The sequence below is a fragment of the Anoplopoma fimbria genome, chromosome 17, assembly GCF_027596085.1.
Source record: "Anoplopoma fimbria isolate UVic2021 breed Golden Eagle Sablefish chromosome 17, Afim_UVic_2022, whole genome shotgun sequence".
NCBI classification, from domain to species: domain Eukaryota; kingdom Metazoa; phylum Chordata; class Actinopteri; order Perciformes; family Anoplopomatidae; genus Anoplopoma; species Anoplopoma fimbria.
In genome coordinates, this window is record NC_072465.1 from 29,348,564 (window position 1) to 29,361,069 (window position 12,506).

General features: G+C 38.1%; 2 protein-coding genes across 2 annotated transcripts; both read left to right on the top strand.

Moving 5' to 3' along the window:
* Positions 1-1,086: 1,086 nt before the first annotated feature.
* Positions 1,087-3,043, top strand: LOC129105619 (nuclear factor 7, ovary-like). The gene has a single exon (XM_054616755.1). It carries the CDS (start codon positions 1,087-1,089, stop codon positions 2,473-2,475), a length of 1,389 nt encoding a protein of 462 aa, XP_054472730.1. The 3' UTR covers positions 2,476-3,043.
* A 1,933-nt stretch (positions 3,044-4,976) lies between these two features.
* manf (mesencephalic astrocyte-derived neurotrophic factor) lies at positions 4,977-9,194 on the top strand. Its single transcript, XM_054617709.1, has 4 exons — positions 4,977-5,162; positions 6,731-6,858; positions 7,885-8,026; positions 8,757-9,194. The coding sequence occupies exons 1-4, from the start codon at positions 5,081-5,083 to the stop codon at positions 8,939-8,941; spliced, it is 537 nt and encodes a 178-aa protein (XP_054473684.1). The 5' UTR covers positions 4,977-5,080; the 3' UTR covers positions 8,942-9,194.
* The last annotated feature ends 3,312 nt before the right edge of the window (positions 9,195-12,506 follow it).

Sequence of the window (12,506 nt, forward strand, 5' to 3'; positions counted from 1 at the left end):
TGTGTTTCACTTCTCTGTTCAGTTGCTGTCGGTGGCTGGTTTCCCAAGTCTCTGCACACTCTATCTTCACCCCAGCCTCAGAAGTCTGATGTCAGTCTGCCATGTGATGGTGGCTGCCTGCCCCGCCTCCAGTCAGCGTTAAGGTAACTAAGTACTTCAGTAATGCAGTTCCATGTTTTTTCTTTAATCAAACTAAGATCTTTTCCTTAACTTAACTAAGCGGTGTTGTTGACTTAACTGAGTTTCCTGTGAAGAAGGAAGTTTATTTTGAAAAGAAACGTATGCATGTTCAAAGTGTAAATTGACACGTGTTACTGAAGTTTCGTAGTAAAACTCAGATCATAAGAACCGTTGTTTGAGGATACGTTGCAGGCAGAGGTGCTTGTCATTAATCAATTCATCAAAAATCACTTTATGATTCAACAAAACCAAGAAACTTTCATCGATCCATTAATTATTACATGTGAACCCTTACATACATTATTCATTACTGCACATACAACCCTTCAGTAACAATATTCCACATTAACCCTTTCCCTTGATGTTCCACGGTTCCTCATTCAAAGAATACTCTCAGGAGTTTACTATATTATATTTTAACTCCTCCTCTACATTCTAAATACGTTCAGACTTCCTTTGAACACAAACATAAATGTTGCAACAGCCTGCTGCACTCTATCAGTCTACATATCCAGCAATAAATCAGTACTTTGGACTGAGACACAACATTCAGCAGAGGAGGTGTGACACCCACCCCTCACCTGACTCACCTGAAACAAACCAGGAAACAGTTTATTATTCGTCCTCACTAAAGAGAGACACACAGACTGAAAACCAGACGATCAGATTCATCTTCAGAACAAACTAACAACTTCATCTGAGTGAGTTCAGCTACAGGAGAGAAAAGAGGAAAACTACAACACTGCTGCTTCAACCTGCTGACACTCCACACACTGAATGTGAGTTTGACTAAAAACACGACTCAAAGTTAAAGTAGATTTCAGTGAAGTTAGTAGAGGATGGAGGTGGAGCCATGACTGACTGTTCTTTCTGTCTGCTGTGTTTCCAGCTTCACTCAGAGACAAAATGGCTTCCAGATTAGAGGAGGATCTCTGCTGTCCGGTCTGTCATGAAGTCTTTACAGATCCTGTTGTTCTGTCATGTAGCCACAGCTTCTGTAAAGACTGTCTGAAGAGCTGGTGGAGAGAGAAACCAACACAGGAGTGTCCAGTTTGTAAGAGAAGATCTTCAAAGTCACATCCACCTTGTAACCTGGTGTTAAAGAACCTGTGTGAGTCCTTCTTACAGGAGAGAGATCAGAGAGCTTCAGAGGCTCTCTGCAGTCTGCACTCTGAGAAACTCAAACTCTTCTGTCTGGACCATCAGCAGCCAGTGTGTGTCGTCTGCAGAGATTCAGAGAAACACACCAACCACAGATTCAGACCCATCGATGAAGCTGCTCAACAACACAAGAAGAAACTTCAGGAAACTCTGGAGCCCTTAAAGAAGAAGTTAAAGGTTTGTGAACAAGTTAAAGTGGAGTTTGATCAAACAGCAGAACACATGAAGGTCCAGGCCCGACGCACAGAGAGGCAGATTCAGGATCAGTTTAAGAAGCTCCACCAGTTTCTAGAGGAGGAAGAGGAGGCCAGGATGGCTGCACTGAGGGAGGAAGAGGAGCAGAAGAGTCAGATGATGAAGGAGAAGATGGAGGCTCTGAGCAGAGAGATAGCAGCTCTTTCAGACACAGTCAGAGCCACAGAGGACGAGCTGAGAGCTGAAGACGTCTCATTCCTCAACAACTACAAGGCTGCAGTGGAAAGAGTCCAGCAGCGCCCCCTGCTGGAGGATCCACAGCTGCTCTCAGGAGCTCTGATAGACGAGGCCAAACACCTGGGCAACCTGACCTTCAACATCTGGAACAAGATGAAGGACATGGTCTCCTACACTCCTCTGGTTCTGGACCCAAACACTGCTGATCCAGAACTCATCCTGTCTGAAGATCTGACCAGTGTGAGACGTGGAGAGGTACAGCAGCTTCCTGATAATCCAGAGAGGTTTGATCTTCACTGCTCTGTTCTGGGCTCTGAGGGCTTTAACTCAGGGACTCACAGCTGGGATGTTGATGTTGGAGACAGTACAGACTGGTTACTGGGTGTGTTAGCAGAGTCTGTCCAGAGGAAGGGACGCATGAAGTCTGGATTATGGAGAATACGGTTCTATGGAGGTAAATACTCAGCACGGTCACTACCAGGTCTACTCACTGTTCTCCAAGTGCAGAAGAAGCTCCAGAGGATCAGAGTGAATCTGGACTGGAACAGAGGAAAGCTGTCGTTCTCTGATCCTGATACTAACACACACATACACACCTTCACTCACACTTTCACTGAGAGGATGTTTCCAATCATTAGAACTGTTGATAAACTGAAGATATTACCGATGAAGATCAGTGTGACAGTGGAACAGAGCAGTTAGAGATAAAGAGGATGATTATTATCATTATGTTTATGTTTTAAAGCCTTAAAGGGTTATTATTGTTTTCATTCTCTTTTAGTTTTTTATATTGACAATCAGCTTTTTATTTCTATTGTCTACCTTTTAATACGTAACAATATGTCACTTAGTTTCTCATGTTTTGGTTTGTTTAGCCGTTCTCGTCCTCGACAGCCGAGGTCAGAGACTTTATGTTGTTTTATTGTTTTCATGTTGTTCGTCCGGTCCATTGTCATGAATGTGAAATATCAGAAACTTCCATTCATTGGTTTGAGAAAAAAACCAGCATGGCTTTGAATTGCTTTTGAGACAATCATAATCATAACCGCTGCTCTTATTCTTCAAGAAACACCTTTTTTGCTCTTGTTTGATAAATTCTAACTTGCTTTCAGCTTGGGGTTAATTATGAGTATGATGATATACTTTAACGTTTAATTCCATAACCTTTTAGAGTTTAAAATTAATAACGCAAACAGTTGTGTAAACATTCATTTTTGTATTATTTTGCTGCATTGCTCAGTCTTTTGAAAAAATAAATTTGACTCTTACTGCAAAAACCTGTGTTATTTTATTGACTACTTTAATATCTCCAGTGAAATTAACAGGAAACATATTGAACTTAAATACAGTTTTAGGTACTTGAGCATTTCTGTTTCATGTAAAAATAATAATAATAAATTATTTAAATGTATGTAAAAATAAATATCATAAGGGGAGGTAGTAGCTTATATAAATATATTAAACTGATCACCAAGTGATGAACACATTAATGCATCAATAATTATAATCCAATAATATCAAAACATTTTAAACTGAAATGGGCCATTTTTGCTGAATGAGTATGTTTTACTTATGGTTTTTTGAGTGTAGTTTGATGCTCATACTTTTGTACTTTTACGTGAATGAAACAAGATCCCAATGATATTACTCCCAAGAAATGGGCTTCAATAGCAAACATGAACGGTAAGTTTCATAAATATAACTGGTTAACAGAAAGGTGAATATTCATATTATACACAAATAATCATCTGAATATTTTTTGGTAGATTTTCTTGTGTATCAACAGGTAACAAAGTGTTAAAGGTAGAATGTGAATCAACCTCTTAAGAATATTTCTTATTAATAGAAATATAATCTGTTCCTCCAAATAACTGTATTGTGTGTAAAGAGACACATAAACTAAATGTTAATACTTGTATTCCCCTTGACTAGATGAAATCAAGAGAAAAACACAAAGAAGGAAACAGTGACATCAAGTGACAATAGAGGAAAATAAGCTATTTATATTAAATAAAGAAATAATAGAAAACAAATATTAAAATAGAGTAGGACATATATATAAAGATAAGAGCAAGAAAAGCAATTTAGATAAAAACTTGTTAAATGTTACAAATATGTATTGTTTGTTTTTGAAGGTGACGAGTGGCTCTGATGTTATAAATGTAACATTTTGCTATAATAGGTGAAAAAATACAAAATAATAGTATACATGTGACGGAAAAGAAAAAGTTTTGCATAGTAATATTATCAAATATAAAAGCGTTGATGAATTTACTTTTCATCTGCAGATCTTATGTAAATGAGAAACACCTTCAGGTTGAATTTAGCATATTAACTATAAAAATAATAATTTTTGGCTTGTATGGCTTTCCAAATGTCAATATTAGTACATAAACTATCAGTAGCCGAGCAGTTTTTATTCATTTAACACACAGAACTTTTCTTATATGGAATAATATCAAGCTATATGGGACTATCAAATATGAAAACTAACTTCAGCTGCCTCTGACCTTCCCACAGATATGATTCCATCTCAACAAGAAGTCATTTATCACAATAAAGTCAGAATACATTTAATCAGCTTCAACAGCCGGCATAACAATAACAGAAATGAACGACTGGCAGTTTGATCCAAACTTCATTAAGTTCATTGATTGTAAACCTTTATATCATTATTGGCAAATTCTCTATTGATGAGATGATGCCTTAAAAAATGTAGGTATTTTTAAGATAGATGGATAGATAGATAGATAGATAGATAGATAGATAGATAGATAGATAGATAGATAGATAGATAGATAGATAGATAGATAGATAGATAGATAAATAGATAGATATATATATATATATATATATATATATATATATATATATATATATATATATATATATATATATATATATATAGATAAAGATATATATAGATAAAGATATATAGATATAATTTATGTATTCATCCATTTTAACGCATTTATTTGATCTGCAATCATCAGTTTATTTTAATTCTTTAATAAAAAAGAAGGAAACAAACTTCTCCTACGTGTGAACGCTGTGTTAGACCACGTGGCGGTCGCGGCCCAATCAGACGCCGCCAACTGGACTCGCTGCTCTCGTCCAATCAGAGGAGAATGCGTGGAGGGCTCCAGGAAGTGCCCGCCGCTCTCGACCAATCAGAGGCGCCTGACACAGTAGTGACGCGGCACCGGAAGTACATTGAGTGTACCGGCGTCTGCAGAGCACACGCACACACACAGAGACGGAGCCGTGCGTTCGATTCCCAGCAGCGGGTTTGAAACAAGAACCGAACATGTTGTCGGTGCTGTCGGTGGCTCTGGCGCTGGCCCTGGTCCCCGGTCCCGGTGAGGCCCTGAGGGACGGGGAGTGTGACGGTAGGTTGAGCTAGCTCCTGTTAGCATCAGCTAAGCTAGCTCCTGTTTGAATAAAAAACTTTATTTAAAACAGACAAAGAAGAACAGTGACAGAGCTGCTGCTGCTGATGGAGGGTGCTTTGTTTACATGTGTGTGATGCTCACAGATGTCCAGAGAGTATTTAAAAAAATTATATAGTTCATAATTAAAATTTATAATAATTATTACAATTTTAATTGACCGTGATGGAAACCCCAACTACAGTGCTGATGACGTCATAATAATGTGATTATATGTATGTTTATGTGATTATATGTATGATTATGTCCTCTTTGTCTGTAAATGTCCTCTGTCCTCACCTCCTCTGTCCTTACATCCTCTGTCCTCACCTCCTCTGTCCTTACATCCTCTGTCCTCACCTCCTCTGTCCTCACCTCCTCTGTCCTCACATCCTCTGTCCTCACCTCCTCTGTCCTTACATCCTCTGTCCTCACATCCTCTGTCCTCACCTCCTCTATCCTCACGTCCTCACCTCCTCTGTCTTCACCTCCTCTGTCCTCACCTCCTCTGTCCTTACATCCTCTGTCCTCACATCCTCTGTCCTCACCTCCTCTATCCTCTGTCCTCTGTCCTTACATCCTCTGTCCTCACCTCCTCTGTCCTTACATCCTCTGTCCTCACCTCCTCTGTCCTCTGTCCTCACCTCCTCTGTCCTCACATCCTCTGTCCTCACCTTCTCTGTCCTCTGTCCTTACATCCTCTGTCCTCACCTCCTCTGTCCTTACATCCTCTGTCCTCACCTCCTCTGTCCTCTGTCCTTACATCCTCTGTCCTTACATCCTCTGTCCTTACATCCTCTGTCCTCACCTCCTCTGTCCTCACCTCCTCTGTCCTTACACCCTCACCTCCTCTGTCCTCACATCCTCTGTCCTCACCTCCTCACCTCCTCTGTCCTTACACCCTAAACATTGGTTAAATATGTAACATTAGACGCATTAAATAGTGGAGTAAGTTTGAAGACCTACTCGTCTGTTTGGACATTAAACTCAGTAAAGCTTCTCCTGAAGGGCTAGTTTACAGTCCTGCAATGCAAAACGCCCAAACTTTAAAGGTTTCTCATATATGACAAGAAAAAGTGTCAAATTCTCTCTCGTTAGCAGATAGAACTAGTTTCTTTTACCTGGAAAAAATAAATTGAAATATGTTATTGACTATTGAAATAGCTGCCGATTAATTGTATGATTGACTTATCAAGTATTTGCCTAATTGTTTGATCTCAAGGCATCATATTGACTTAACATCCTCGTTTCAAACCCATTTTGGTGACTGCCTCAGATATCAATGTTTGTTTAAAGTAGGTGGTCATTTGTAGATATTGTTTGTTTGTCATTCTGCAGAAAAGTGTTTGTATTTGCTGTAAAAAAGCAGAGCATTTATTTAGGACAGGAAATGAACGCCCATCTAAGTATCTTTACGTAGTTTGCTTCAGGTGGATGTCTTTGTTATTCCTGCCTATTAGGTAATTTTTCCACCTGCAATAGCTGCCTCAGTGATGTTGTTTAAAACACATTTTCCTCTTTTGTTTCAGTTTGTATGACTTTCCTCGGGAAGTTCTACCAGTCGCTAGAGGACAACAACGTAAACTTCAATAGTGCGGATATAGAGAAGGCCATCGTAAAGACCTGCAAAGATGCTAAAGGCAAAGAAAACCGCTTTGTAAGTAAACTACAGAATGTTTTGGGCTTAAGATGTGGATAGAGGGATGGTTAAAATATAATTATTCATGTTAATCAGATCTATTTCTTATTTGTTTCAGGACAAAACTGCGAATTTGAGTTAAATGTTTTGATATTCATCCTTGACAGCAACTGCTGATCTGGTGATATCAAATGTTCATGCTTTGTTGGAGTAAAAAGTATTATCCAAGTCGTTATTTCTTTGGGTGTTTAGAGCTGTGAAAGAGTAAAAAAAACAAAACTCACACCGTAGATATTATTATTATTATTATATATTATTATTATTATAATTAAATATTTTTTACAATATCAAATATCTTCACACGATCATCAGGTAAATTTCATTAATTTAATTTAAGTGTGCAGGGTTTTTTGGTCCTTCTTAAAGTCAGAGTTTATGATCTGATCCTCACTTTTATACGATTTTTTCCGATTGTTTGTGATCATTTCTTCCTGCTGGCAGAACGTTAGAACGTAGTGGGGATGGACCGCTGCAGTGACATTGGGCTCTTTAATGAAGCCACTAAATCTTTAGTTTCTAGTCGCAGTAGTGAACCAGGTGGAAGCTGTGGGCGTCATATCAGCTTGTGTTCATGTTCTTCGGTTCTGGAGAGTTAGTGAGCCAATGAAACGAAGGTAAACTGAAAACCACTGGAGCCCCTTTATACGTGGTTAACCCTGTGGCGTAGTGGAGAGCAAGGTAGTTCTCCAATCAGAGGGTCGGTGGTTCGATACCCGGCTTCGGCAGTCGATGTGTCCTTGGGCAAGACACTTAACCCCAAGTTGCTCCTGAAGGCTTGCCATCGGTGTGGACTGGATGATGAATGTTAGTTAGAGTCTGATGGTGGCACCTTGATGGTAGCCTGTCATCAGTGTGTGAATGGGTGAATGATATGTAATATACTACTGACTGTAAGTCGCTTTGGATAAAAGCGTCTGCTAAATGACTGTAATGTAATGTAATGTAAAAACTTTTTTTCATTCCTTACCATTTCACATGATCTAGTGTTACTACATCGGGGCGACGAGTGACGCCGCCACCAAGATCATCAACGAGGTGTCCAAGCCCCTCAGCTACCACGTCCCGGTGGAGAAGATCTGTGAGAAACTCAAGAAGAAGGACAGTCAGATCTGTGAACTGAAATACGGTGAGAACAAAAGTTCTATATTTCACTGGAGCGCTCACGGTCAGATGTTGCATCTCTCCAAACTATAAGAATCACAAACATTACATTATTTATTGTCCAAAGGGAGCTTGATTTAAGGATAATTTACCGTCATTATGCAACAAACGGTTGCACAAAGAAATGCACCACGAAACAAAAAGAATGTGCATTTTGTTTTGTGTTTGCATCAAGAGGAATGTGACAAAACAATTCTCTCGACATCTTAACATTAAAAAGTACTTAGAGACGTATATTTCATTTCATTTTAAAAACAAGACCTAATTAAGTGCTAGCACAGGGGCTGGCACCATTTTTGAGCCATAAAAAAGGTATTTCAAAAAACTTTTTTCGTTAATCAGTGTGCTATATCAACATCAAGTAACGTTTAATTATGCCACCACCAATTTAAATCTAAATCTGGTATTCCTCCAAATGCATTTATGAATGCAGGATAATAATTAGAGCGAGTTTATACAAGCTGAGCTGGATGTTAGGACATTCAATTTGACTGCTGACACTTGCAAAGCACCGTGTTTTAAAAAGGAAGGTGATGAGAAGGTGAGGTGCAACAAAGGCATTTCCTTTTTCATAAAACATTCACAACTTGTGTTTCTTGAGACAAACAAAAGGGTAAAAACTCCACTGGGTGACTTTCTTTTAAAGGGATTACAGAAGCCAGGTCATAACTCAGTGTCTTGTGTTTCCTGTGCAGACAAACAGCTGGACCTCACCACGGTGGACCTGAAGAAGCTGAAGGTGAAGGACCTGAAGAAGATCCTGGAGGAGTGGGGCGAGTCCTGCAAGGGCTGCGCCGAAAAGTCCGACTTCATCCGCAAAATCACAGAGCTCATGCCCAAGTACGCCCCCGCAGCCGCCAAAGCACGGACAGATCTGTGACGAGGGACCAAAATCACAACCACACAACTTTGGACTTGAATTGGACCAGACCGCTATCGAGGAAGAGGAGGACCAGGAGAGGAAGAGGAAGAGTTTGTCTCAGTGTGGTTTTTTTTTTTTTTTTGGGAGGTGTTGCGCTCATCTGGTAATCCTACACTGCCTCAGGAGAATAGATATCGGTGTAAGTCCTTTATTATACTTCTAAATCAAATCAAGTGTCAAGAATGAACTCATTAAAGGGGAAATACGAGCATTGGGTTTTCTGCTTATGTCGTCAATACGGTTTCACAGTACGTCGGCTGATTCGCCAACGATGTCGGTACAAACAAATGTCTTTAGAACTTAAGGGGAGTCTTTGATCGATGAGCAGTTGGAGGTTAAAGTGACAGCTCGAGTGTGAACGGCTTCCTGCTTCACAAACCCGCCTTCACTCCTCCAGCCAACGCCCACCAGATATTAACGCCAATATGCTTTTTGGGAAAGTGGTCATGTTTCGAAGAACTTTATTTAATCTCCTCTCAACTTCACTCTCTGGTTTTCTGTGACGTCCCGTCGAGGAGGATAAGTGAACACGAGGTTGTTCAACTTAAACTTGAAGGAAAGGCTCACTTTTTCTTTTTTTCAAGTCTATCTTAAAACAACAACAACGACATATTTTGTGCATCAAAATAAATTAACAGTCGCTGCGATTCCTGCTGTCAATCTATGCAGAACCCCCATAATTCCCTCTCTAATGTGAGCGATGTTAATTACTCTTACAAGCTGAACAATAGAGCACATTTTTACAATAATGAGAACTAAATTGTCCTTTGAATCATATTCTTGGTGTTGTGTATGAAGTGGTGAAATGATTACAGCGACCAAATAACTTTTGATATACGTGTGTGTGTTGTATAAAGATAGACTTGGAGAAAAATAATGTGAACCCACCCTTAAAGGCCTGAGTTCAGATCTTAAACATCAGTATTTTTGTTTCAATTTATAGTTAACATAGTCACCCATATTTCTACCGAGAGTCATAGTCAAACAAACTGTGCCATTATTTATTTTTTTAAAGATACTTAACTTCTTGTTTTCTGTTTCATTTCAACTCTTTTTGAAACCGTGTGTCCCGTCCAATAATCCACAACCAGTTAAACTTTTATGGAAATGTGCCTGAATTCTCAAAATTGTCATTTTTAAGACAAGCAGCAAATAATGAGTGCATTAATTAAAAGCAGGAGCTACATGAGAAGTTTATGAAGACGACTTTGGGACAGCTAAAAATGAAAGAAAGCTCTGTCGCCACATATTCTCATTCTGGTTCAGGGGTGGGAGGAACGCTCTGGCTTGTCTCTGTTTCTTTAAACCAATCACAATCGTTTAAAAAGAAAACACCAGGAAGCAGCGGCGGTGCTCTGCTAAAACGGGATAAATATTCAGTTCAAACAGATGTTTTACAACAAACTTATAATACAACTGTTTGTGAAATGTATTCAGACGTTGTGGACAAAGCTAGCGTGCACGACTGGAAAGTATGATGTCATAGGCCAGCAAGTAATAATAACAACTTTATTGATATAGCACCTTTTTAAAAAAAAAGAGCCTTCAAAGCTGAGTAATCTAACAAAAGAAAGATCAACAGTGAGGCCCAAATACAGCAAGGTGGACTTAGTTACAAATTAAAACCTGATTAAATCAGTACAATAAAAAAACAATTAAATAATAATAATGCTAATAAAATAAAGCAAAAAAAACCGGCGTCACATGAAAGCCACTCTGTAAAAATGGCTTTTTAGAAGTGATTATTGATTAAGTAGAATGAATGTGGTCTGATCAAGATGCATTTTAATGTTCCAAAAAGGATGAATTTATTTAGTTAATCATGGTGAAACGAGGAGGGATTTTAATCAAGTTACGTGATCTTTTTGTACCGGCTCTTAATTACTTTCATATTTGTGCACAAAAATGAACCCGTCCCCGAGGCCTCTGAGTGTGGGTGACTTATGTTAAAGAACATTGAAGTAATCTTTGACACGAGAAGGTGCATCAATCCTTCTCTCAGAAATATTATGGTAAGATATTTATTCAAGATTTACCGTTTCTAATAGGTGATTATGGTTTTGGGGGTCTTTGTTTTTAAATCTGATGGTTTCTGTTGTGCTCACGTGAGTGTTGTGAACGTTACGTAACTTGTGGAATCCTCCTCGGCTCTGCTGCTGTCCGACTTTCCTCCTCTGAGCAGCGCCGGTCGATCACTTGCAGCGTGATCCAATCAGGAATTGGATAATAGGATTGATTCAAATTTACAATGAATAAAATAAAGAAAGAAATTCAAAATGTTTGGGTTCAGCTGTTGCAAGAATATTTATGGTTTTTGAACATGGAGGGAAATATCACTATATGTATTTTGTTCCACATATTGCAGTGACGGGTGACACACACACACACACACACGATTATGTTGTTCAGAAGGGAGGATACATATTTTATTGTTTGAAACACAATGACAGGTTTGTCTTGACTTGAAACGGTTAAATGAAAACTTAAAATATGCTGTTTCACATTTACACACTTTTTTTTTTTAAATGTAAAGCCCCTTTATTTGTTAAAACTGTACTATTATACTTTTTCATTAAAATATGAAAAAAAAAAGCCCATGTGGTGTAGAGGATCGTATCATTTCATTAAACATCTCATTAAACATCTCATTAAACATTTCAGTTAAGTGACAAGTTGTAATTACATGTGTTAGCACTTGAATTTAATTGAATACAATATTGTCTAAAATAATTATTCCTAATAGCTTTGAACTACCTTAAATCATTTTCTGCATAAACATATTTAATATCAACAATAAGGAATTCTTTTTAGAGCAAAAATTGCATTATAATAAATAAAAGCTTAATGGGCCACAAACTTGTTATGAACAATATTTAATATTTTCAATATTCACAGTGGTGTAAAGTATATTTACTCAATTACTATACTTAGGTACAATTGTAAGATACTTTACTGACTAGTTTGACTAGTTTCTTAACAGATTAATATTTACGTACAAACCATATGATCTGATTTTGACAACCAATACATTGTTCAAAATAAGTAGATCCAGCTGCTTGAACATAAATACAAAAGTACTAATAATACAATAAAAAATCGAGTATCCCTCCATCCATTATTAACACCGACAGGTATCATTCTGCATATTGACTTATTTTGATGCTTTTGCTGATAATACTTGTACTACTTTGAATGTAGTACTTTTACGAGTACCAACTAAATACTTCTCCACCCACTGGTTGTTTTGTTTTTATTGTGATAATGAAATGTTTCTTGTCATGTGAGTTGTTGTCACCATCTTCGTGAACTGACATCCTTTGGTCAGGAGAACATTTGATGTTTTCTTATTGTTATAATTTTGTTTCCAACTGTATTTGTTTAGAGCGGTGTCATACAAAACCCTGAAGGAAAAACAAGAAAAAAAGGGTGCAAGAATATTTTAATGAAAATGAGGATTTCAGGCAATGTAGATAATCATAATCCTGATAGCTTTCTTCTTTTGTTTTTTCATGTATTGTTTCAA